This window comes from Microtus oregoni, unplaced genomic scaffold (genome assembly GCF_018167655.1).
Source record: "Microtus oregoni isolate MIOR12 unplaced genomic scaffold, Mior012 000012F_ref0000307, whole genome shotgun sequence".
Classification (NCBI taxonomy): domain Eukaryota; kingdom Metazoa; phylum Chordata; class Mammalia; order Rodentia; family Cricetidae; genus Microtus; species Microtus oregoni.
In genome coordinates, this window is record NW_024543071.1 from 36,814,498 (window position 1) to 36,840,156 (window position 25,659).

Sequence of the window (25,659 nt, forward strand, 5' to 3'; positions counted from 1 at the left end):
CCTTAATACTTATTATATTCTTTAATTAAAAAAAATTAAATGTCCCAGGACATTCTTAGGATTTTAAACCTAGATTTTGGATCCCCTGAGTAAGTACTTGGCCTAAATTAGAAAAAGTCTTATGGGAGAAATTTGCGCCCAGATGTGAAACTTTCCCGTCTTTGAGAAACACCTAACAAGGAGTCTCATTTCCATATCATTTCATCTGTGAACATAAACTGTTGATATGTGGCTTCTTTGCAGAAGAGAAGGCTATTCCTTCCTTTCCTTCAGTAGCCAGAGAGATGAGTCTTTATTTCCTGATTCTACTTCTTCCGAGAGAATAAACTAAATACAGATGTTATTTTTGCCCTCCTCTTACTAACAGTCTGCTCTCCAAGTAAAGGGAGAAACTGTTGCTAGGCCAGTCTAGTGCGATTCTGGATGAGCTTCAAAGCCATCTCCTCCAGTCCCTAAGTGAGCGAGTCAAAGAATGCTCCCCCAACTCTCCTCTCGTGCTATTATTCCTGTCGCTCTGAACGGCTGCTCTTAGCTAACGTTCCTTCCTCCCATGTTCTTAGCATCCTTTCCTTATTAATCTATGTCATTTTCAAGGTACATTAACAGCCGAGAAGCTTTGAAAAGGGAAGAGAGCACCTTAAGGATTAGCTGCCTGCCTTCTAACAAGACTCGTTACAAACAATGGCAGGAGACAGCTCAAGGAGCTTTGGCTAATGGCTACTGCTGTAGCGGAGTGGAAATCTTCCGAGAAGAGACGCTAATATGAGAGATCATTTAGCTGAGAGAAGCTAATATGAGATGGTGATCATTTCTGCTCAAGGAACTATAACTTCAAAAATCTCCTTGAAAGGCGAGACCTGACTGCCAGGAAGGGGGCAGGGAAAACGCGTGTGTTCCAAGGTTTAGGTTGGCTGATGAACGGGATTCTGGGACCAAAGCCTAGCTAAATCATCAGAAAGCCCCATGTTCTAACCGAACACAGACTGCTCTGAGGTGAGGAGATGGTGTCATATTCATTATTTTAGAACTGCTTGAAATTTATTGAACATAAGAATTAAATGCTTAGCAAAGAATATGCAGAGTGAGTGGGACCCTAATCACCTGAGAATAGTTTCCAGAAAAATCGAAGTCAGGATAAATTAAGGGAAAGCAGAATGTGCGAAGGAAATGGGTTTTCTGGAGGCACAGATGCCACGCACGGTGGCTTGGAAAGGGCTGAGGAAAGCTGGGGTCTCAGTAAAGTCGTGATTTGGGTAAACAAGCACACAGGGTCTGCTTCCCTTGATGTCAAGAGTTATGGGTTTTGCCCACAAAGCTGGACAATCCTTCAATATGGCTGTGTGGAGATGGAAGGAAAGTTTGTAGTAGCAAGGAAAAATAAAACCAGTGTTTTCAGGTGGTTGTGGGTTTTGTTTTTGTTCTTACATCCTTTACTTGTTCTTAACGAAGGCCCAGTAGATTAAAATAGGCCAATTATAAGAAGCTCCCAGGCCTCCAGCACTTTGAAGACAATAGCAAGAGTTGCTTACAGTTTACTAAGGGTCAGTGTAGTTGAGACTTTCTACGAGATGATGTACTTGTCTTGTACTTTTGATTCTCATTTGAGAGTCAAACCAGTCTAGGACTTTCCCTGAGTCCACGATGCATGGAGAAGGAACTTAGTTCCTTATCTAAAACCAGGAACATGTTTGGCAAGTCCAGAAAATGACCTGGGGCCAGGACTCTGGGAGAACTGAGATTTCTCTTCCTAGGACTCCCCCTACCCCATCCCGAAGGACTGCGGTCATCAGTCCTGCCAAGCCTGTGGTACACTTGAAATATCCCTGGTTCTCTTTGGGCAGTTTTGCTTGACTGGCTTCTTTCTGACTCTGTCCCATCGTATGATGGTTTTCTGCTGACTTTTTAATTTTTCTCCTGCACACTGTATAGAAGGTGCTATTATTTCTTAGTAAACTTGCTTGGTGTATGGCACAGTTTATGCAAGACTGCCTGATTCCAACTTTTCTGGCCTCTGTATTTTCTGATCCTACGGTCCTCCCTGTCAGGAACCTGCCATTGAAGAACAACCTGCTGGTCCAGGTCCCTTCTCTTAGTATGTCCTTGGGTTCTGCCGCAGTACTACAGCATGCCTATGAGGTGGGGAAGGTCAACAGTTTCTGTTTTGTTCTTTGGAGTTAAAGGTTCTGAAGCCAAGCTACTACTAAAAGAGACTGTTTGGGGCAAAAGAGCAAATACATGCCAAGGTTAAACATAACCTTCCTATGTTCAACATTAAATGAGAATTTTATGCAACAGGAACGAGGCTATTACAATCCTACTTCAGACAGTTTTTGTGAAGGGTAATGATTTCAGCTGGAGAAAGCCTATGTAATATTGTGTACCCCATCACCAGTAAGCCTTAGTCATTGCTGCTTTTCCTTGATAAAGTATCTGTGATGATGTTAGCATGTTACAAATGATTGAATATAGTCCTCTCCTCCTAACTCTTCAGCCTTCTCCATAAACTGTGAACAACTCACTTGCACCGACCAGCTTAAAACAATCAAACAGATGAACATAAAGTTTAGTTTGGAAAACTGAAGTGTTAGGAGGATGGACTGCATAGACGAGCACCCTTGTCTCTACCTCATTATGTGAGGTAGATAGGATGCTATGAGGAGCTGGCAGGAAGGCACCTCATGTGGTAAGTTACCATGGAAACTTACTCCCCCAAACAGTGTCGGGCATTTGGCAAGCTATAGGTAATGACATAAATCCACGTTGGCATGGGGGGGAAAGCCTAGAGTCTGCTATAGAAAAGCGTTACATTCAGTGAAAGCATCTAAAACCATGGCAACCGAAGGAAGGACCACAGCGGCATTGTCAGCAGAGGAGCCCAAGCTACAAAGCAGATGCACATACACCATTCTGCGATGGTGGGGGCTGGCAGGGACATGGAGACTGGGCAGCTCATGCATTACAGGTACAATCTATCACAGGAAGCACTCAGGACAGGGCCTCTGACCTGTGGTCTAGAGGATTCTTACCTTTTTGACATCCCTGACCAAGTGGTACAATGTGTTTGAGGGCCCATGTCTCTGAAAATGATAAAGAACAATCAAACAGTTTTGCTAATCAGGGGCTTTGGGTGACGAGGCAGGAGGGAGCAGGGAGCTGGAAGGAAAGGTTCTGGCTGGTGGAGGGCGGCTCGTGGTGCAAGGCCTTGTTCTAGTTGCTCAGTTGTGTCTGTTACTTTGAAACCAAGGCTGGCTGGATTTCGGATCACATGTTCTCCAGGAAAGTGTATTTGAAGTTGTAGGCTCAAACTTTGTCAGGGTGATTGCCAACTAATAGATACCTGGGCCAAATGGTGTGGAAAGAGCCAGTTTCCCGGCAGGACAAAGCAGAGGGTTTGACACATTGCCATAGAAACACTTTCATTTGATTTAATGTAGTTTTCCAAGCTGTCATTAAAAACTTGTCTCAAAAAAGCATTGGCCAGCTTTCTCGGCAAAAGGCCAGAAAGTCGGTAGCGAATCCTTGTAGACTATACAGCCTTTCTCAAATCTCTTCAGCTGTTGTTACTGTATGAAAGCAGCTACAGCCTGTACGTACACAAGTGATCTTGGCTAGGTTTCATCAAAACTTTACTCATGGTCACAGAAAATCAAATTCCATAGAATTCTTTTTAGCAGAGGGCTTTTTACTGTGTAATCTCAGCTGTCGTCAAAATCACAGCCCTCCCCCCACAGCCTTATGAGTTCTGGGATTACACACAGCTGCTGCTCTATCTGGATGGATTTCATAAATTTTAACATGTCATAGAGTATTGCGACTTTCTTTGGTTGTTTCAACCATGAAATATAAAAGAAAGTCATTCTTAGTTCCCAGGTTGGACAGAAATAGTGGAAGGGCTTCATATTTTGGTGATAGGTCCCTGGCATCTGACTTACGGGAAGGTCATAAGCAAGCTGGGGAAAAAGAGGTCAGTAAAGGGTATGGATGTATTGAGGCTTAGAATAAAGTAGATGAAGCTGGGAGGTGTTGGCTCACACCTGTAATCCCAGCACTTGGGAGGCAGAACCAGGTGGATCTCTGTGAGTTCAAGGCCAGCCTGGTCTATAAGAGCTAGTTCCGGGATAGGCTCCAAAGTTACAGAGAAACCCTGTCTCAAAAAAAAAAAAAAAAAAAAAGTAGATGATTTGTTATTCTGTGGTCTTTCAGAAGTAGGGATGCTGAGTAAAGTACAGAATCCCAGTGAAATTTGATTTTCAGAAGAGCAATGATGCCCCATGCGGTACTGGGAATAATAGTCCTCCGTGCTCATGATGTCTGTATTTGCTGAGGCCACCACTGGATTGAAAACATTTGGGCGAAATTGTGTGTGTATTGAATATGTACAAATAGTTTTCTTATCTTTCCTTAGAACAGTGGTTCTCAACTTTCCTAATGTTCTGACCTTTTAATACAGCTCTTAATGTTGTGGTGAACCCAAGCCATACAATTATTTTGTTGCTACTTCATAGCTGTAATTTTGCTACTGTTATGAATCATAATGTAAATATCTGATATGCAACCCCTATAGGGGTCACCACCCGCAGGTTGAGAAACACTGCCTTAGAAGATACAGGCTAATAACTGTTTAGATGGCGTTCATCTCGTAGTGGGTATTGTACAGGAGAGCGCAATGTTCCTGGTTTAGTTGCTTCATTATTTAGCTTCCAAAAAGAGGTAATATTTTCAAAAGTTGGATGATGTGTGTGGATTCTATGCAAATCTGATGTCATTTAGATGAGGAATGTGAGCATTTGAAGGTGTTGTTTTCTTCTGTGGTAACTCCTAGGACGACTCCTATGCCATATGAAGGATGACTGTATTTATGCTAACACTCATTGCTTTTCTGAAAACCAAATTCTGCTGGTGTGCTGCAGCTATTGGCTAAATCTGACAACATGACCGCAGAGCCTGAAACACTGGGAATGCTCTGAGCTTGAGGCTCCTGCCCCAGCCTGGGTGTGCAATAGAGGGATGGCAGAGCTTCCCGGGACGCAGTTTTCTCCTCTTTACAATGAGGAGAGTACACCGCTTCTTCTGATTGGGCTACTTGAGATTAAACGATGCAATGCCTCCTTATAAAGTTCAAAAACGGTGCTCAGCTTTCAGTAAGTAATAGATAGCATTAGTATAGTACCATTGTTGCCATTCGCTGTCCCATAATTTTTCTCAACACGGTACTGCAGCTGACCACTGTCGGTTGACTGGAGTAATGAAACCTGTTGATCTAAGGTTCAGGACCAGGGGTTTTCACATTCTTTTTGGCTTCAAACCTTTCCACCCCAACTCTGTCTAACTGATGAGTCCTGATGCCCAGGTGTATTTACTTCTCACTGGAAGTCTCAGTGATTTGAGCCAGACAAGCCCGCAGGGAAAGCAGAAGCCTGGGTGCCCTCTGTCAGACGGCTTCCCTCCTCTAGCGGACTGAGACGAAACACACTGGTGTTATCTGTCTCCTGCCTCTTGGTGGGGAACTGTCTATAATGCATTGCATGCACGGTACCAGGACAGCCATTGTGGACAGTGCATGGAAATGAAACGTCTGAGAAGAGGCTTGGGGTTAGTTACTGGATTCTTTCTATTGTTTCTCAGAGACTTAGGACCTTAGATAAAGCACTCCTTAGACTCTGTCTATACTTTACACTTTCGGGGGCTGCAAAATTCATGTTGAGCTTCATGTCCAGTACAGCAGTGTGAAGAGGCGGGACTCTAGGTGATTGGGTCACAAAAGTACCTACTTTGTAAGTGGAATTGAGGTCTAGGCAGAAAATGGTTCCCACTCTCGTACTTCCAACCTTTCTGCCCTAAGAGGACTGACTGTGTCTGTCTCTTGTAGTGGATACATTCTGGAAAGGGAGAATGGCTCTCACTACGTGATGAACCTACTGGCCCCTTGGTCTTAACTTCCAGCCTCCAGCACTGTGAGAAAGAAATTTATGTTCTTCATAAATTATCCAGCCTCAGGTATTCTGTTGTAGCAGCACCAACAGACTAAGGACCTCAGTTTTCTCATCTGTGAAATGGCAAAAACCAGCACTAGTTCTTTAAACTTGGGTAGCTCTTTTGGTGAATGCCGCTGCAAAGAACCACAACCATCATAAGACATTTTTGGACTCCAAGGTATTTTATACTATGGTGAGAAAAATGGACTTCATCACTCTGAGGATGACATAATGATACAGAATACTTAATCAGCCTGCTTTGGTGCGAAACCAACCCTCTCCTGCAATATTTGTCTCAAACACCTCTGAGGCTTACAGAATATGTGAGCTCTGATCGACAGAGACTTGGCTGGTGGTTTTGTGTTAGAATCTGAGAACAGTGGCCTCTGATTATCACGTTCCCTTTTGCCTAAGATGCTTACAACTGAGCAGCTAGAACAAGGCAAGTCGTGGTGACTTGGCGTCTGTAGGTTGTCCAGGTGCCAGGGAGGGCATGGGAGGAGCGATCCATGCATTAAAGGAGAGACAGGAAAAGAATCACAGACATGGGGGCGGGGGCAAGGCCGGAGAAGGTAGACAAAGAGAAGAACGGAAGCTGGAAGGCATCTTGGCTTGGCCCTACCGTGTTGTACAGTTCCTCTAGTCTGGAGATGGTGAGGAAACGGTGCATGCTTACTCCATTCTCGATGAGTAATTTTACAAAATCCACTCTGTCCAGAACCAGGGCGTCCAGCATGGCTTGCTCCAGGGACCCTACCTGTAATTGAAGACCTTCAGTTAGTCTGCCCAGAGCAGAGAAGAGCACTTCCCCCGTGCTAACCCTGAGGGCTTGAAACCCATTGGTGGCCTGTGAAAATCTCCAGATATACCAGAGAGAACCGGTCCCCGCCCCCGGCTCTCACCCCTCCCCTGCCACCTCTCCCCCCCCCCCCACCCCCCCACCCCCGCCAGCGCCACTCTTGGATTTACAGATCTAGAAGCTACTTTCTCCCCTAAATCTCTTACTCTGGAGCTTCAGGACCCCAGGTTTTCCTCCTGACAGATTCTCTGGCTTCTGTAATGCCTATGCAGGCAATGCTAGACCCTCCTCCCCTCCCTTCATTTTCTTCTTCCATAGGCTCTGAATGAGGGCCCTGGCTGACTTAAGGATAGGAATCCAGGTAAACAGAGCCTAGGGTCCAATAGGCATGGAATCTCTGGGTAGAAATGGACACTCCAGAGACAAACCGGGGCCTCTTAACTAAAACAATGTATTTTCTAGATGGAGCACTGACTGGGACTTGTATTCGTTTTGCAGTTTTCATTTATTTTATTTATTTATTTTTTGTCAACATCCAGATTTCTTGACAAATATGCCCCCGACTATCAGTCCCTGAACACCGTGAAGACAGGTGCTCAGCTACGGCCAGAGCTTCTGGGGGTGGAAGGTTTGGGAAGCCTTACTTCCACGCGAGTGCTGGGCTGGCACCCGTGGGTGGGTGCGTACATCCCGTTTCCCAAATTCTTACTTTTGGCACCCAAGCAACAGAAAAAAAAAGCCACGGACAGTTATATAAAGCTTTGGTTCACTTGTGCCGGGTATAGGGCAGACCTGTGTTCAGCCACCAGGACCAGATGGTACCTACACACAGAGATGCCTGGCCCAAAAGCAAACCAGCATGAGTGCCGACATTTGGCGGCAGCAGCTTCCTCCTTCTGCTCTCTTGAAAGATAACCAGTAACATACGAATCCTCTCCTACATTTATGTTAACGCTGTCTTATCTGTATCTTTAAAGATAGAATAAAAATAGGATTTGCATCTGAAAATTGCTGAGAAGAGCCTGGGAAAGGTTGGTGGTGCGCCTACTTATATCTTCCACTAGGTGGCAGCATGTCCCCAAACACGAGAAGGGCGCCCAAGCCCCGTATAGCTCTAAAGCAAAGGGTGATTGCTCCTCCCCCCACATCCGCCCCAATTTTCTGAGCCTCTTTCAGAGGTTCCTTAAATACTATTGCCAAGCACGTGGGCTTTTCAGGGGTAACGATGTATACTCTACCGGCCACTGTTGCCCGTAAATAAAGATCTGACTGCGAGCGATGTCAACTCTGTTCCAGGCTAAAGCCAAGCTCAGTTGGTCTGGGGCAGATGCATTGGCTCCTGTGCGAAGTGGGAGAAAAAAAAAGGAGGGAGAGAGAAACAGTGGTTAGTCATGCCAAGAAGAGTCTCTCAGCCACTCCTCCATGGATCCCTCTTCCCCAAGGGCAAGCTAAGGAGCTGTGTGACTCCATAGATATTTTGGGGGAGGATCCTTCTTTGTCACGGGGCTTTCCTGTGTACTGTAGAAAAATTTCATTATTTCATTCATTCATTTATTCACCATCTGTCTGTCTGTCTGTCTACTTAAGACAGGGTCTCAATATGTAGATCAGCCTGGCCTTAAGCTCATGGATATTCCCAGCTTGGCTTCCTGAGTGCTGGGATAATAGGTGTGTGCCCGGCCCTTGTTACATTTCAGTCCCAAACAGTCAAGTGTGGCTAGAAGCAGAGATGACATTTGTGTCTCTACCGAAGACTCTGCTGGGACAGGCAGTCTGGATAAAGCATGCAGTCCACACACACATACCCCAGCAACTGTTTTTGTATCTGAGCACAGGTGCAGCCTAGAAGGCAGTAGGAATATCTTGCATCCTCTGTCATTAACCGGCTCTCAGGAAATGCTGCTGCCCCTGTCCTGGGATTACCCTTTGGGTGACAAACTCCTTAAGAGCTTTGGGTTGTACTCCCTTCCCAAGTCTGAGCCTGGTGCCCGCAAGTTGATGGGTATAGTATACATCATATTCTTGGAATGAATTGATTATTGTTTGAAATAATGCCTATTAATTTCATTTACACAGATTTTTCTATTAAGAAAATCTTTTCTCTTCTTAGATAGCAACATGGATTGCAAAACTCATGCCGGGGTAACTGAAATATGTGAAAATGTATGTTACTAAGTTACAGAGGAAAAAAAAAGTGAAGGTTCCCTGGGATTGATTTTGGAAGGTGTCATTTTATAATTGCTTCTTATTTCCCATCTTTTAAAAGTCTATTTTTTATTTTAATGGACACAGTAAGTGTATATTTGTGGACTATTGTGTGACATTTAGACACACAGACACTGTCTGTATGGATAAAATCAGAATCGCAAGCAGAGACCAGTAGAGAACATTTGTGCGTGTGTGCATTGAGACCATTCAAAATTTCCTTTATTATCTATTTCAAATATATAGGCATTATTATCTATTTCAAATATATAGGCAGTTGTCAACCTCGTTTTCCTATAGTTCTTCAGTACGGTTACTACAATTAACAGGCTGTACCCCTGAATACATTAAACACCCCCACTCCCTCCTCCCCCACCATTTATCTTTCCACTTCTGTGATATCCACGTTTAGTTTCCAAATCTAAGAGGAACTTGCAGTATTTGCCGTTGTGTGCTTAATTAATTAATTATTTCCACTTAGCACAGTGTCCTCCAGTTTCATCTGTGTTGCTGCAAAGGGTATGTTTCTCTGTTTCCTTCTGGTGAATACTATTGCATTCTGTATAAAGACACCACATTTTCTTTAGCCGTTCGCCTGGTGATGAACATCTGAGTTAAGTCCCTGCCCTGAGTATCGTGAATGGTGCTGCAATAGGCACCAGCATGTAGATGTTTCCTTGCTCTACTGATTTCATTTCTTTCTGATGTACACCGGGCTCTGGGACAGCCACATCACACAGTTGTTCTGATCTGAGTTGTCTGAGGATCCTAGCCTCCATGCTGTTTTCTTTTAAAAAGAGATTTTTTAAAAAAAAGATTTATTTATTTTGTTTTATGTGTACAAGTGTTTTGCCTATATATACCATGCATATGCCTGGTGCCTGTGGAGGTCAGAAGAGGGTGTCAGATCCCTTAGAACTGGAGTTATAGAGGGTCGTGAACCATCACGTGGGTGCTGGGAATTGAACCTTTGTCCTCTATAAGAGTACAAGTGCTCTGATATGCTGAGCCATCTTTCAGCATCATCCGCGCTCTTTCTTTCTAAATAAATTCTTTTTAAATAAAGATTAGATCAACTTAATATTTATCCGGGAGAGAGATATCGGGGGGGGGGGAGACACAGGAAGAGAGCGGAAGAAACACACAGAGAGAGACACACACACACAGAGAATTCACTTTGCTTCTTTTAGCTGGTCGGCTGGTCATTAAGAACATACTACAATGGTTCAGTCATTCCCTGCATTATTTATATGTCACAAATTTGCATGCTGCCCAAGTCAATAGTAGCACAAGCCTGAACAGGAGTCCATGGAAGAAGGAGCGATTGAGGTCAAGGTGAGCTACAGGCCTGAATGTAATTAGGTAAGTGTCAAATAAAAACATGAAGTCCCTGAATTTTGGATTTTCAAAAAATTGAAAATGCATCACTCGAGAATCGTCCTGGGTGACAGTTTGAATCGGCACAAGTGATGAACCACCCTGGCTTCCTTAGGACAGTGACAGTTTTAGCACTAAAAATTCCTTCATTCAGAAAGATGCCTCAGTCCCAGGTAAGACTGGATGGCTGCTCGGGATGTCCTTAATCAGCTGTGCACTGGAATTTCCCACAGAAGTTTAATACACTCTTGCCTCAGATGCATCCCTAGAGTTCCTGCTCAATCTGGTCTTAGGCACTGCGTGGTCTAAAAAGTTCCCCAGGTGATTCATATGGGAAGACAAGGTTAAGACCCTCTAATGTAGGTAATATACACTCATTAGTTTGCTTACTTTTCACTCGTGTAATTTTGCATTTAAACATATTGATTTCATGCCCTCCCAGATGACAGACATTTTACCAGTATGGACACCAAGATGAATCAGGCCGAATCCTTTGTCTTCAGACCTTACAGTCTGGAGAGGAGAACGCTCTAGTTTAATATAGCAGCCATGGGATTTCCCCACTCAGCATGTATTTGTTGAATAGATTTGTTTTCAGCAACCGTTTAAATTTGCACAGCTAATAGTGATCACCAAAACTGTAGTCACCCTCTTAATGGAAGTTGCTGTGTCCTAGTCAGTGGTGGGCCAGTATTCGGAAAACATGCAAACCTGTAACAGTGAACCTTTATAATGTGATTTGTGCTATAGGGACCAGTGCCACTCCCAGCATATCTGTGGCCTGTATCTACATAAACAAATGATTGTGTCAGTACTGCTCCAACTTCCCAATCTTGCTTGTTGCCATGACAATATTGTACCAGCTAGCTAGAGCAATCCATTGGCAGGCTCCCTCAATAGGAGGGCTGGAAACTGTCTTTGAGTAGCCTTGAAGGCACAAATATTTGAGTTCTTTGGGCTCTCTGGTTGACTCCACATGGAAAATAGAGAGTTGGAAAATACCTTGAGGAATTAAAAAAAAGGCCTGAATTACAATTAGGTCTTGACTTGAGCTCAGGGTACTCACCCAATTGCCCTGCTTTCTGGGATGGTAGGTGGGAGGCCTGGGTGCCTTTGAGGAAAGCCTTTGGATACAGGGTGAGGATGAATGGCGGGAGGAGTGGCAGAGGTATAAGGATGAGAAGGCAGGAGGCATGTGAGGCCATCCAGAGAGGGGAAGGGTCAAGTACAGTGCTGTTGAATGAGCTGCGGGCTGCATTCCTGCCACCCAGCTTCCAGCCGCCTGGCTAGCTTATGCCCCTAAATAACAACACACAAATTGTATTCTTTTAAAAACTGCTTGGCCCATTTCTATTAATGTGTGTAGTGCCATGAGGCAGTAGCTTACTGAGAAGGATTCTAGCCTACGTCCATCTTGGGCAGGAGCTTCATCGCATCTGCCTTGGAGAGGAGCGATATGGCGTCTGAGCTCACTTCCTCTTCCTCCCAGCATTCTGTTCTGTTTACTCCACCCACCTACGTTCTAACCTATCAGGCCAAGCAGTTTCCTTATTAATTAACCAATGACCTTCCTCCATCACAGTGCCTTAATGTGGGCACGAGTACACGTCAGTATAAAAATGTCAACATTGCGGTTCAATTATTTTATCTTTCTGCAGGAGGCTGGTGAAGTTGTAAGTGGACAAACTATGACCACATAGAGTTCTGAAGGATGAATTACTGGACATTTCAGTAACAGAGGTATGTGTGAGGAGATGAGGTATTTAGCTCACTTCTACTGCTCTATTAAGCGTTCAGAGCAGTATGTGGTACGTAAAAGGCATGTCTTAATCTCTCTGTGTTAAAAGACAATGCCAGAAAGTGGCAGCTCACAAAGAAAAGATTTTTTTTTCAACGTTTGGGAGGCCTGGAAACCCGAGATCAAAGTGCCAGCTGGTTTGATGTCTGGTGTGGCCTCCCAGTGCTTCACCTGTGTCCCCAGAGTTGCAACAGTCAAAGGGTGGGCACAGTTCTAGAGCGTGAGAGCAGTGATGCTGGCAACTGAGATTGGTTAAGAGAACTTCACACGCGCTTCTTTGAAGAAACATGAGAAGTTGCCTGGTTAAAACAAGACAGAAAACAACGTGTGGTAAGGTTGCTAAGATCCACGGGAAGAAACGCATTCTCTGTGGCAAAGGTAAAGAAAGCTTGTGTTACTACAAACATTCCAGCCACCGTGTGTGCTGAGCGTTCACATCTTCACCCTCTTCCTCTACTTACATGAGGCTAACATCATCTCATACCACAATGGGATGAGTAGGAAGAGACATCTCTGGAGATATACGTGCTGATAGTCTTTGTGTATGATGATGATGATGATGTGTGTGTGTGTGCTCATGTGTGAGTCTGTTTGTGTCTGTGAATGTGGGCATGCAAGTGTAGGCTGCTGGATAACCTTGAGCATCAGTCCTCACCTTCCAGCTTGCTCGAGACAGTGTCTCTTGTTCTCCATTGAATACAGAAAACTAGCTGGCCTACTCATTTCCAGGCTGCTGGGCTGCAGCTATGGATGCTACCACATCTAGCTTGACTTGGGTTCAGGGACCTGAAGTCAAGTCCTCATACCTGTGTAGCAAGATCTTCTCCCACACAGCCACCTTCCTAGCCCCAGTCAAATTATTTTGATAGATCACATCAATGTAATTTCTATTTCAGGATTCTGTTAAGTATCCAGCTTTATTAGTTGTTGTACATATTAAACGTTATATTGGTATGCATGGATGTATGGGTGTATATAAAGAAATGCAATATATAGAACTCACTTCCAACCATGGTTTCAGGTATGTGCTGGGGGTCTTAGAATGTGTTCTCACAGATAAAGAGCAGCTACTATAGTAAAAGTTCATCTGTTTTTTCCAGAAACATTTTTATAAAGAATATTATTCTTCTGTTAATACATTTTCTCTTTTGTTATTTTCATTCGACTCTCTCTGTGTGCAGTCTATGCTAATCCATTTTTATTATTTATCATTTAATGAGTTGGGTTATAATGGACCCAGGGTAGCATTCTGAGCTAGTTATTATTCACAACTGGAAGGCTTTCTCCTAAGCCATGCCAAAATCAAACTCCCTCCTGCAAGCATGGCTTATCCACACAATCCTGCATGCATCCCACCTCCTCTGTTTCTTTGCTCTGAGTTGGGGTGAGGAAGGACTTGCACTTTCTGCTGTTCTTTGCACATGCTGCGGCAGACAAAGGGAAGAGAGCATCCTGGGGCGCTCCTCACACCTAGGAATAGGATTCTGAAGGTGCACTGTTACTGCCTTTTCTTTAAAACTCTGCCCTGTTCCCCAACATGGTTTCTGCATACACAGACATTTTGGAGCAGATTTCTTAGTTTCACCAAGATGGAGCTGCTTGCTTTTCCTTGTTTCTGGTCAGTTGATTTGGTGATTTGAACACCTTTTAGGAGAGGAAGGGGAGAGTGATGAGTTGATACGTATGATCGCGTCTGTGTTGGCAATTAGAAGGTCATATAGATGAGAGAGTTTCTTAAGCAGGGGTTTTCACAGGGTAGCCTAGCTCTAGCTGAAGCATGAGGACAGACAGTCAGGAACATGCTTGACCAGAAGCAGGAGGCTCCTTTAAGAGGTCACTGTATTCAACTGAATCAAGAGTCTGAGAGGGGGAAGGGTAACCAAAATTAAGGATAATATAAAAAGCCATATGGAAATCTACTATTTTACAAAATTGTAAAAAAAAATCTAAAATAAGAGTTTGGACAGAGGTATCCTTCATGGATGGACAATGCTCCTACTAGAAGTCATGGATTATTAAATGAAAAATCCCAGTGCCAGGTGTTGAATACTTCCCTATAAACTGTTGGTCAGGGAGGTCCCAGAGGCCCCTGAAACAATGCTACTGTCATTGCTCTTGATTGGCCACCAGAGCTTCGTGATAAGACCCAATTGCTAAGGATAGATGCTACACATTGGTCAGAAGTCAAAGAAATAAAGTTGGGGGGTGGTGCGGAGGGAACACCGTCAATAGGCTTACCAAGCTGTGTATCCTGAGAGCTACAATAATGACCTGTCAAGCAAGGTGCATCCTCGGACATAATAGAGGCATGGCTATCATAGGAGTAATCAACTGTGTTTTGATTGCACTGAAGGCTTGTTCCACAAGAGGAAATTCATGCCTAGCTCTGTAAACCCAATCAAGACCCCATGACTGGCGAGGTCATAGCCCCTCGATGGAAACCTACTGCTAGTGTTTTGCTGAATGACTGTGCTATCAAACTGTCTTCCAAACACTTACATTTATACCCATAGATCTGAGCTCTGTCCAGCCTTTATCACATAAGCTTCTTGCTGCTAGAAGTGGCAATTAATGCAGAAACCCATAACTGGCTAAAGTATCAGGAACACATGATGGTGGAATGTTGGACCCTAAATGGAACAGCTATCCCATCTTCTCTAAGGCTCAGGAAACATTGAGGAAGAGGGGACTGAAAATATAAGAGCCAGAGGGTGGCGAAATGTGCAATGTGAAACAAAAGGCTATGTCTGGGTCATGAACTCACTATAGCTGTGGTTATCTGCAAAGAACATGCTTGAGCCTGACAACATTTCATCATGGACTGGGGAGAGGCTCATGAGGTCCTACCCCTCCCAACTATTTATTGACAGTTAATGGTTGTTAGGGGAAGGCTTGTCATTTTCTTCAGTGGTGTAGCCACCGATAAGTTGCTCTTCAAAAAACATCCTCCCCCCAAACACATTTTGGGTAGAAACCAATTAAACACTGTGGGCTAAAAAAAAAAGGAGGCATGAACATATAAGGGGACTTGATGTGGGGGTTTGGCGAGAGTGGGAGGACATCAGAGAGGGGAGTGGGTGAAGGAAAAGACTACAATTCATTATATGAATGTTTGAAACTGTCAAACAGACAGAGATTATGGCACAGTATTGAGGGGTAAATAACCAAAAATTTAACATATACATGGATGAAAATTTCAAAAAAAATTTGAAGGCCTTGGGTACTAAGCAAATAATTCATCCTCTTTGAGGGTGATGATCTATAAAAAAAGTTGGGTGTCTCATTTGACATAGATAGTCTTAATACAATCCTGCCTGATGGGTTGGGGTGGGGATGGGCAGGACGTTCTGATGTGTCATGCATGACAGTAGCATGACTCTGATGTTGAGGATGAAACACCCATCTCTCTGAATAAGGTTGAGGAACACTTTTCTTCGTGTTGAAGGATTTGGAACCTTCCTTGCCTTATATAAAGAATTTTATCTAGATTAAATATGCTTTCTAAGCCAGATGTGGCAGCACATGTCTTTAGTACTAGCCTTTGTGAGGTAGAGGCCAGTGGATCTCTGTAAGTTCAAGGCCATCCTGTTCTATATAGCGAGATCCAGGATACCCAGCGCTACATAGCAAGAGCCCCTATCTCAGTGTATGTGTATTTCCTGATTCTGTGTGCTGTTGTGGTTAGACTGATGTAGTTCTCCTTGCATTAAAGAAGCTCCTCTTTGTTTAAACCAACAACCAGGGAGCCTGCATGGGACCCACCTAAGCCCTCTGCATATATATCACAGTTATGTATGTTGGTCTTTATGCGAGACTCCTGACAAAGGGAGCAGTGGCTATCCTCAGTGCTTTGACTGGATCTTGGAAACCTATTCCTCAGTCTGGATCACCTTGCCCAGCCTGAATAGAGGGGAGGGTGCTTGGTCTTATGGCAGCTTGATATGCCGTGCTTTGCTGACGCCCATGGGAGCCTTGCCTTTTTTGGAACAATTACAGAGGAAAGGTGGATGGTCAGGGGGCCAGAGGGGAGGAAGGGAAAAGGGAGTGGGAGGAGAGAATGGAGGAGAGGTTGCAGTAGGGATGTAAAATTAATTAATTAATGAATGAAAATATCTTCAATATACAAAGACGGGAAAAAACGGACAATACCTCACTTAAGTATAAAAATCAACACACACACACACACACACACACACACACACACACACTCACACACACCCCTCCTCTTTACAGAAGATAGACACCATTACAGAAAGTCACAACTGGCTGAAATGCTGATAACAATGGACCGTGTGGCGCCCAACCCCAGCTGGTACACCTACAACGCAGCTCATATACCCAAGACACAGTGAACATCACGGGAGAGGCGGTAGACAGATTGTGAGAGCCAGAGGACTAGGAATCCTCGTGTGAGATAGCGTATTCTAGATACGACAGGGAGGCCACACCCATGGAACTGCAGCAATACAGATGCCTGAACAATGACAACACCAATGCGCATGGGAGGACTAGGAATCCTCGTGTGAGATAGTGTATTCTAGAAATGACAGGGAGGCCACACCCGTGGAACTGCAGCAATACAGATGCCTGAACAATGACAACACCAATGCGCATGGGAGGAACAATATAGGGTCCCAACCCTAGATAGAGAGCTACAAGTAATTAATGACTACTGAGAGATAGAACATTAAAGTCTTCCACAGGGATGAGCCCTCTAACTGGCTATTCAGTACCAAGTGGTCAGTCAGCCCTAAAGCCAACACTAAAAAGTCTTAGCAGGTTGTATTTATATATTTATTCACACACAAGCACACACACACACACAAACACACACATGTATGTATCTATGACATTTAAAGAATGTGAGGATGAGAAACCATGAATTTGGGAGGGAGCAGGATGGGGTTGTGGTGCATGAGAGAGGTTGGAAAGAGAGGAAGGGAGTAATGATGTGAAGATACTTTAACTAAACATGCTTTCTATGGTTGCATTTAGCATTTCTTTTATTTTATTTATAAATGTTGCAACTAATGCAGTAGGGTCTCAATCAACACAAAACCACCTGCCCTTTCATTAAAAGACATCAGAGTCCCTAACTACGTGTAGCTCAGTACTATGGGAGGAAACTAGCTGGAAGGCCCTTTCACATGACCTACGTTGCTAGGATACACCTTCAATCTTCTCCCCCAGTGGAGATAGCTACTCAGGAGCCTCCCTCAAGAATGTGGCTGCTACCTGGAGAAAGATGGAATTCAAAGTTGGAAACACACACACACACACACACACACACACACACACACACTTCACACAGATGGAGTTTGTATATAATTTATTGTTTTCTATATTTTATTGCCTTGAATGATAACTATCTTCTCTTGGTAAAAATAACTTTAAGTGAATCTCAAAAGAATCCTAACCAGGATCAGGAAAGACCAATTTAGCTTTAGCTGAATAAATCCCATTTTTATATGCGAGAGACAAAACAGAGCTACCCGAAGAAACATAGGGTAACTTCCTTGGGTTATAGTAAATAAGAAAAATAATGCCTAACATTTTCTTCATGTTTAGTTTGAACCCACAATAGTTAACACAGTTTCTGAGAATTCATGAACTGAATTCTTACAATGACCCACAGGTACCATTACTCCAACTTTACAGATGGGGGAATCCAGGCACAGGAACCTGTGTACGTTGAAGTAGCCAGGACGTGTCAGAGGTGAGATTCAAACCCAGGCAGTCTGGTTTTGCAGTTGTCCCCACCATCAATTTTTTTTTTTTTGAATTAGAGTTTCACTGTAGCTAAACTGACTCCAAACTTGAGAGTCTCCTGCCTCTATCTCCTAAGTATAGGGTTACAGCCAGTGTCACCATGTTAGCTTCCTAAGGAAATTCTTACTTCATTTTCCTGCCTGTGCACTTGGGATGTGGAGCCTTCAGGAATAAGACCTAGATTTCTAACTGGTTTAATTCGTTAAAAAAAATTTTGAGCTCTAGTTTTCTGCCAGCCTTTATGGTAGACACCAGGGAAATAGGGTGAACTTTCAATGGAGGGAACCCTCTAAATATTTACATATGTATTTCTTTTTAGTCCTTTGGGTTTTATTAGAAAGTTTCTTGTTTCGATAGAATCCTTTGAAGGATCATTTTATACACTATGACACTTTCTAGAGGCTTCAAATAAACCCAGCATTCATTTCCTTTGGAAAAGCAAACACTGGTTCTAAATGGTTTCCACCTATCCCTACCAGCCCTATTCATTTCAATAATTCCATCTTGATTGCCATCCCTCCCCAGCCATCATAAATACAGCTCCTGGTTTAAATTTTCATGCAGTGAAGACGAGTACACACAAACTAGCAATTTAGGTAATGTTTATTTCCTAAAATGATTCTTTATAAAGTATTTACCCTTCTCCCCAGATAGGAATTTGCATAAAGATATAAATAAGATATAGGCCAAGTATGCTTAAGAGGGTATTGATTAGGTAAAATGATTTATACCTGGGTAGGCAAAATAAACCTTCCTTGAGTTTTGTTATATATGCTGTTTAATTTTCTGTCTTAATAAGGTTATTAAATTGTGCATTTTCCTTAAGTTGAAACTGTTCTGAAGAAGAGCCATCACATTTTCACTTTAGAATTCTTCAGGCTACTTATATAGATTAGGCTTGGGTTTGTGTGCAGCCTTCTCCCGGCATTCTGAACAGCAACCCTACACTTCAAACACTTCAGATATGCTTTTCCTGAGCTCAGTGGCCCTTTACATTAGAACTTTTAAAATACTTTGTTTATACCTTATAATCTCTAATTATGCAAATTTTTGATACTGTTTTAAACAGTTCTGAAGACTTTGAGACATAGAAAGCCTTGCCTTATATGTGGAGATGCCTCAAGAATTAGACCATCGTTGATATTAGGTCTGGACTCTTAGAGAACTGAGCTCCCAGGCAGATGGGTACTTCTGACTTCAGTTTTGGTTTCTGACATAGCAGGTGAGTAGCAATTGTGCTTATGGGCTGTAACTTCTTTGGCTCAAGGAGAATGAGCACCGAGCTGATTTATTATCCACAGTGCTTGGGAAGTGATTTAGTTCCTTGGGGCTTAGTTCTTTACATGTAAAACCACATAAATAATATCTGTCTTAAAAGATGGTTTTGCACATTAAATGGGCTCATAAATGGAAAAGGATGATTTGTCAAAGGATTATTCCAGCCAGGACAAAAAAAAGTCTGGAACCATCTATTTTCTTCCCCCAAGAAACATATCTTACCACGAAAGTCAGACATTACTATAGTGGTATATTATTTGTGTTTTCATAAACAAAAATTGCTGGAGGATCAGAGTGCAAAGCAGCCACACTAGTTAGAAATAGAGGCCAGGCAGTGGTGGTCCACACCTTTAATTCCATCCCTAGAGAGAAATATAAGATGGGAGGAGACAGGTCTCAGACACAGTCTCAGTCTGAGGAGGCAGGATTGCCCATTTTGGTTTGATAAGAGCTAATGGCTGGCTGCTTTGCTTTTCTGATCTTCAGTTTGAACCCCAGCATCTGTCTCTGGTTTTTTTATTCGTGCTAGACACTATCGTAGAATGAAAAGATGGAAAAGGTGTTCCAAGTAAACAGACATAGGAAGCAAGCAGGTAGAACTACTCTAAAACTTGAAAAAACAACTTTTATTTTTTTTTTTTTCTAGACAGGGTTTCTCTGTGTAACAGCCTTGACTGTCCTGGAACTCTCTCTGTAGACCAAGCTGACCTCAAACAAAGTTTCACCAACCTCTGCCTCCCCGATGCTGGGATTAAAGGTGTGTGCCTCCACCACATGGCAGAAGTTTTTTAATTCAAAAATGGAAAGAAAAGATAAGGAGGGGTACTTCATAGCAATTAATGGACAGATCCATTAAAAGAACATTCCTATTTAAATGTATATGCACTGAACACAGGTGTGCCCAATCATGTAATACTAATAGATGCATACTAATAGATGTAAATCACAGATTAAATCTAGTACAGTGCAGTGGACACTTTAATATCTTACTCTGATCAATTAACAGATCTTCCTGACAAAAATTAAACAGTAAACATGTGAATTATATGACACCGTAGATCAAAGTGACTCTACGGAATATCCCCTTCAAATGTTACAGAATATATGTTCTTCTGAGCAGCCCACGGAACATTCTCTAGAATAGGTCATATACCAGGGTACAAAGCAAGTCTCAACAAATATAGAAAAGCTGAAGTAATTCCTTTTATTCTACCTGATCATAACAGAAAAAGACTACAAATGAATAGCAAAAGAAATCCTAGAACACATATGAATTCAAAGATCAGAGAATACTACTGAGTGACGAATGGGTCCTTGAATAAATCAGGAAGGAAATAAAAGAATTTTTAGAATCAAATGAGAATAAAAACACAGCATATCAAAACATATGGGATACATACAATGAAAGCAGTCCGGAGTGAAATTTATAGCTCTAAGTGTCTACATTAAGAAGTTAGAAAGATCTCAAATAAATAACTTAACGATATACCTTTGATCCCTAGAAAACTCAGATCAGTAGATGAAAAGAAATCCTTAAAATCAAAGCAGAAATCAATGAAATAGAAACAAGATAGTAAATACAGACAATACAGAGAATTAAACAAAGAGCCGTTTCTCTGAAAAGATAAATAAAATGGACAAATCCTAGACAAAAGAGAAGGTGGAAATGAATATAATTAGAGGTGAAAAGGGAACCATTACAATAGATATCAATAAAATTCAGAAAATCTAAATAACATACTCTACTGAAGTGGAGAATTTAAAAGAAACTGATGGATTTCTGAATATATATGACCTACTAACATTAAACCAAATGAGATAATATATAAAGATTTTGGTTATCTATTTTTTTTTTATGTGTGTGAGTATTTTGCTTGTATGTGTCTGTGAATCACATCTGGCAGAGCTGATGGAAGCCAGAAGAGAGTGTTGAATCCCCCAGAGCAGGATTTATATATGGCTGTGCGACATCCTATAAGTACTGCAGACCTAATGCAGGGTCTCTGCAAAAGCAGCAAATTTGCTTAAGCACTGAGCAATCTCTTTAGCCCTCAGATAAACAATGTAAACAGATCCATAACAAACAGTTAAGATTGAAGGAGTAGCCAGGAGTGGTGGCACACACCTTTAATCTTAGCTCTTGGGAGGCAGAGGCAGGTGGATCTCTGAGTTTAAAGCCAGCCTGGTCTACAAAGCAAGTTCCAGGACAGCCAGGACTGTTACACAGAGAAACCCTGTCTCGGAAAAAAACAAAACAAATTCAGGAAGTAATTAAAAATTTTCCTACTAAAAAAGCCAAGGTTTGAATGGATTCACCAGTAATTGACAAGTGAGATTTCATGAGATTAAAGGTTTCTATATATAAAAAGAAACTGTAGTTCATGTAAAAAAAAATCACCCTACAGAATGGGAGAAATATCTCTGCCAGCTGTGTATTTGATAGAAGACCAGTTTCTAGAATATACAAAGAACTTCAGAAAATGGGTATCAAAGAAACACTTTAAAAAACGGACCACAGAACTGAACAGAGAGTTATCAAAGGGAAAGATACAATTGTCTAACATTTTAAAAGTGCTCAACATCATTATCCACAAAGGAAATACAAAGTTCAACTCCTTTGCGAATGATTAGAATTGGTGTGTCATCCTGTGAACAAATGTCAGCAAACACTGGTGAGGACGTGGGGAAAGAAATCCCCGCCCCCTAGTGGTGGGACAGCACACGGGTGCAGTACCAGGGAAGGCAAGAGGTCTCATTGCTCCCATTAGCTCAGAGCAGCTGCGGTTTCCTGCACAGCCGTTGCATAAAATTAATCCTGCCAATTTCCAAGTGTGGCTGGGAGAAGGGCTCCAGAGGTTCTCCTCCCAGCTGAAGAGCGGGTGACGAGTACTTACTGTAGAGGGAAGGGTTTTTTTTTCTTCAGTGTTCTGGTTGTGAGGACCTGAAGTTAGGAGCGGGAAATGTTGGGTAGATCTGGGAGGGTAATGGGGAGTCTATGTTGGATATGATAAAGATAAATTAATATATGAAATTGTCAAATAATAAAGTATTCTAAGAAAGCACTATGCAAAGAAGTTTTAGTGTTTTATATATATATATACTCTTGATAATAACTATTATCAAATTAATAATCATAATTTAATAAATATGCCAGCCAATTGGTGATGCTTTTGCATGTAGAGCATTCCCAGTTGGACCATCATTACAGGGTTTTCTGTGGTCAGCGTGAATGACTGGCTGCCATAGACTCTCCACAAAATGATACTACAAGATGAAGAGAAATTCTGAGTATTAAGTCCAGATGGTCCTTAAGTTTCCTAGGGCTTATGCATGTTAGAACTGCCAATTTATATTAGGAGTGATTCTCTGACAGAATATGAGGTGTCAATCGAATCTACCATTTGGCTTTCTTCTCAGCTTCTTTCCTGAGTGAGCTGAAGTTTGCCAAGGTTAAGATAAGCACCAGAGGAGGTAAAGCTGTTACCGTGCCAGAGTTTGAATGCAGATGGAGGCACTATGTTCAGACTTTAAAACGATATTGTTTTTAGGAATGTAATTTTAGAGGTGCATTTATCTGGGTTGTTTAGCTCGTGAACACTGGGAATTCTCCATATGAGGCACAGCCACCCCTGTTTGGAAGACTTCTCTGGTAACATCCTCAAGTCTCTATTGTCCAAGAGGACATGTAGGATTAGTGTTCTATGGTGGCCCCTGGTTGCAAGCAGCCAGTGGTGTAGCGGCTTAAACGAATGCAGACAGATTGTAAAAATATATATAGTTTTAATGTAGAAATAGACTTACAGAACCACCGTTCCCGCGGAGACCAGGAAAGCAGAAGGGGACCACTGGGAGCATGCTTGCCAAATTTATAGGCCAACATTAGCCCGAGGCGAACACACCCCCTAAGGGGCGGGACTTATCCCTACATCTCCCCTTTTTGTCTAAATAAGACAGAACTAAACCAAATACAACTAAATACAATAACAACAAATAATCAATATAACAAACAATATTGAGAATAAAAGCTTTGCTAAACATTCTATCTCAAGGAGTCCAAATAATGGAAAGAGTAACTACAATTGTATAATCTTCAACTCCATCAAAGATCTGAGAAGGGAATAAACACTACTCAACAAACGAGATATATCCAAAATGTGCAACGATTGACAGAGACAACTGACTACCTGGGCAATCACCCAAAGTCTCGTTTGCAACGTTGAGTCAACCAATTTTGGCTAAGGCCTAACATAACTGACATACCATTATTAAAGGCGAGGAAAACTATATATATTTTTACAATCTGTCTGCATTCGTTTAAGCTGCTACATTTTGGCGCCCAACGTGGGGCTCGAACCCACGACCCTGAGATTAAGAGTCTCATGCTCTACCGACTGAGCTAGTCGGGCAGGCGGCTGGGGTGCTGGGAATGCTGCCCCGCCGCCCCTATTACTTCACAATGGAACTGCTTAATCTGTCCTGGTGACCAGTCAGGCTGTGTTCACTGGTCATGGCTGGGTGACAGTTCTTCAAGAACTTCAGACCCCTTCTCTCACTATTGACTATTTCCCGAGAGATCTGGGCTTCTCCATCGCCTGAGCCCCTTCATGTACTCCTTCCTGGGGCTAGAGATAACAAGAGGTGGGCATTAAATGTTGGTTTGATTGTCCCCTTATGAGTTGGGCTCTGTTGTTTTCCAGAGGAAACTCTACTCACTAAGAAGAAGTGTTTCTGCTTTTGACTTTAGAGCTAGGAATTAGTCTTTTGAGGACCAAAGTCATAGAACAACCTCACAAAGTCAGGAATTTAAATGTGTACTCAGTCTGTTTGGTGATAGATGGGCTAAGAGTTTCTACAAGCCAACATTGCTCTTATGTGCTTAGGTTCCCAACAATATATACAAGTAGAAAGGATTAATGGACTTATATGGTTTATGATTAATGATATTGTAAAGCTCTCTGTGTTTCTTTTTTCTTTTAAACATCTGTTTAAATGAATGTGTTCTCTTTGTTGTGCCCTTTCTGCAGTACAAGGAGCCAATCCTTTACCAGCCCCCTGTTTGTTTGCAGAAAACAGTGGAAAAGTGTTCCCGATGTATGCACAATAGGCAAAGTAGAGAAACGTAATGGATGCGAGACTGAGAATAGAATAAAAATTTTTACTCTTGGCCTGATTATTCATGATATGTCAAATGGAATTTGTTTTTACAGCTATGTGAATAAAATTTCTGCTATTACCACCGAGGTACTATAGAAGCCTATGCCTCAGGGATATTTTGTGGAATTATTGCATTGGTTTTTCTCTCTTTTATTCTCTTTTACTCATTCTGTCTCTTCCTTTGGGTGCCATGCAACACCATATGTGATGTGTTTTCACTAAAGTTGCACATAACAAAGTGAGCCATTGATTCTTCTCAGGTTTGTTATGACAATCTCCAGTCTCCTTGTCTCAAGAGCCCAAGGTCTCAGCATCCAATATGCATTTGCTTATTTAGTCTCCCATCCCCAGCCTCCTTTCAGAACTGTATCACAGCCTGCTTTTAGCATCTGGTCCTCCATACCAGAAAATCTGTTTTGGCTTCTTCAGAGAATAAGTCTTTTATTTTCAGTTGGAGAGGGTTTTTCAGAGTGGGGGAAGACATGGCATTCTGACTGCATCTTAAAAAAGACTTAACAAATTCTTTCCTATTTTTCCTCCCAACGCTTTCCTTTTGAATTTCTGATTGTCCCAAATTCTGGGACTTTTGGGCACCACCAAGTGTAAATCAGCTTGATGCTAGCTTAGAATTCCATTTTCTTTTCCGGTCTGCTATTTTTTGTTTTTCCCTCCATCTGTTCTCATCTTCCAGGTATAGAAATTGCATACCTCAGTCCTAGTCTCGTCTCATTGGTCATAGTCACGTGATCCTAACATTTCTACAAAATAATCTGAGGTGTTTAGCTTCCATCCTTAGAGAGAATGATCAGTACAGGAAGCATGAACCTAATGCTTCTGACCTAATGCTTTTAATTAAGACCTCACTGTCTTGTTCTGCATGTGTTTATTAGCAAGCCATGGTAGACCCTTGGTTCAGCTGCTACATTTGTCAGTCTCTCTGGGTTTTGTCATGTATCAAAAAAAAAAAAAAAACAACTGTAGTAGTCATTGACTAACCTAAAAAACACATGAATTTGGGGCACTGTTTATCTGGTTCTGGACATAGATCTTAGTACATAGAGCAAGTGTGAATGACTCAGGGAATCTAGGCTTGTGTTCAGATGTAATAGGAGTGGCGGGGCTGTGTTCCCAGTACCCCGCCACCTGACTAGCTTATGCCCCACGTTGGGCGCCATTCTGTTGAAGGAGCTGCGGGCTGGCGTTCCTGCCACCCAGCTCCCCACCACCGGCTAGCTTTATACCCGAAATAACAACACACAAATTGTATTCTTTTAAACACTGCTTGGCCCATTATTTCTAGCCTC

At 42.4% G+C, this 25,659-nt stretch overlaps 1 protein-coding gene across 23 annotated transcripts in view; it reads right to left on the minus strand.

Annotated features, from left to right (window-relative positions):
- The window catches only part of Trpm3 (transient receptor potential cation channel subfamily M member 3), an 804,706-nt gene that overhangs the window by 93,027 nt on the left and 686,020 nt on the right, over positions 1-25,659 (minus strand). For all 23 annotated transcript variants that reach the window (XM_041661180.1, XM_041661178.1, XM_041661173.1 and 20 more), the window contains 3 exons: positions 8,013-8,113; positions 6,598-6,732; positions 3,027-3,077 (listed from right to left, as the gene is read on the minus strand). In XM_041661180.1, the coding sequence (XP_041517114.1) occupies positions 3,027-3,077; positions 6,598-6,732; positions 8,013-8,113 (287 nt within the window). The remainder of the gene's footprint in view (positions 1-3,026; positions 3,078-6,597; positions 6,733-8,012; positions 8,114-25,659) is intronic.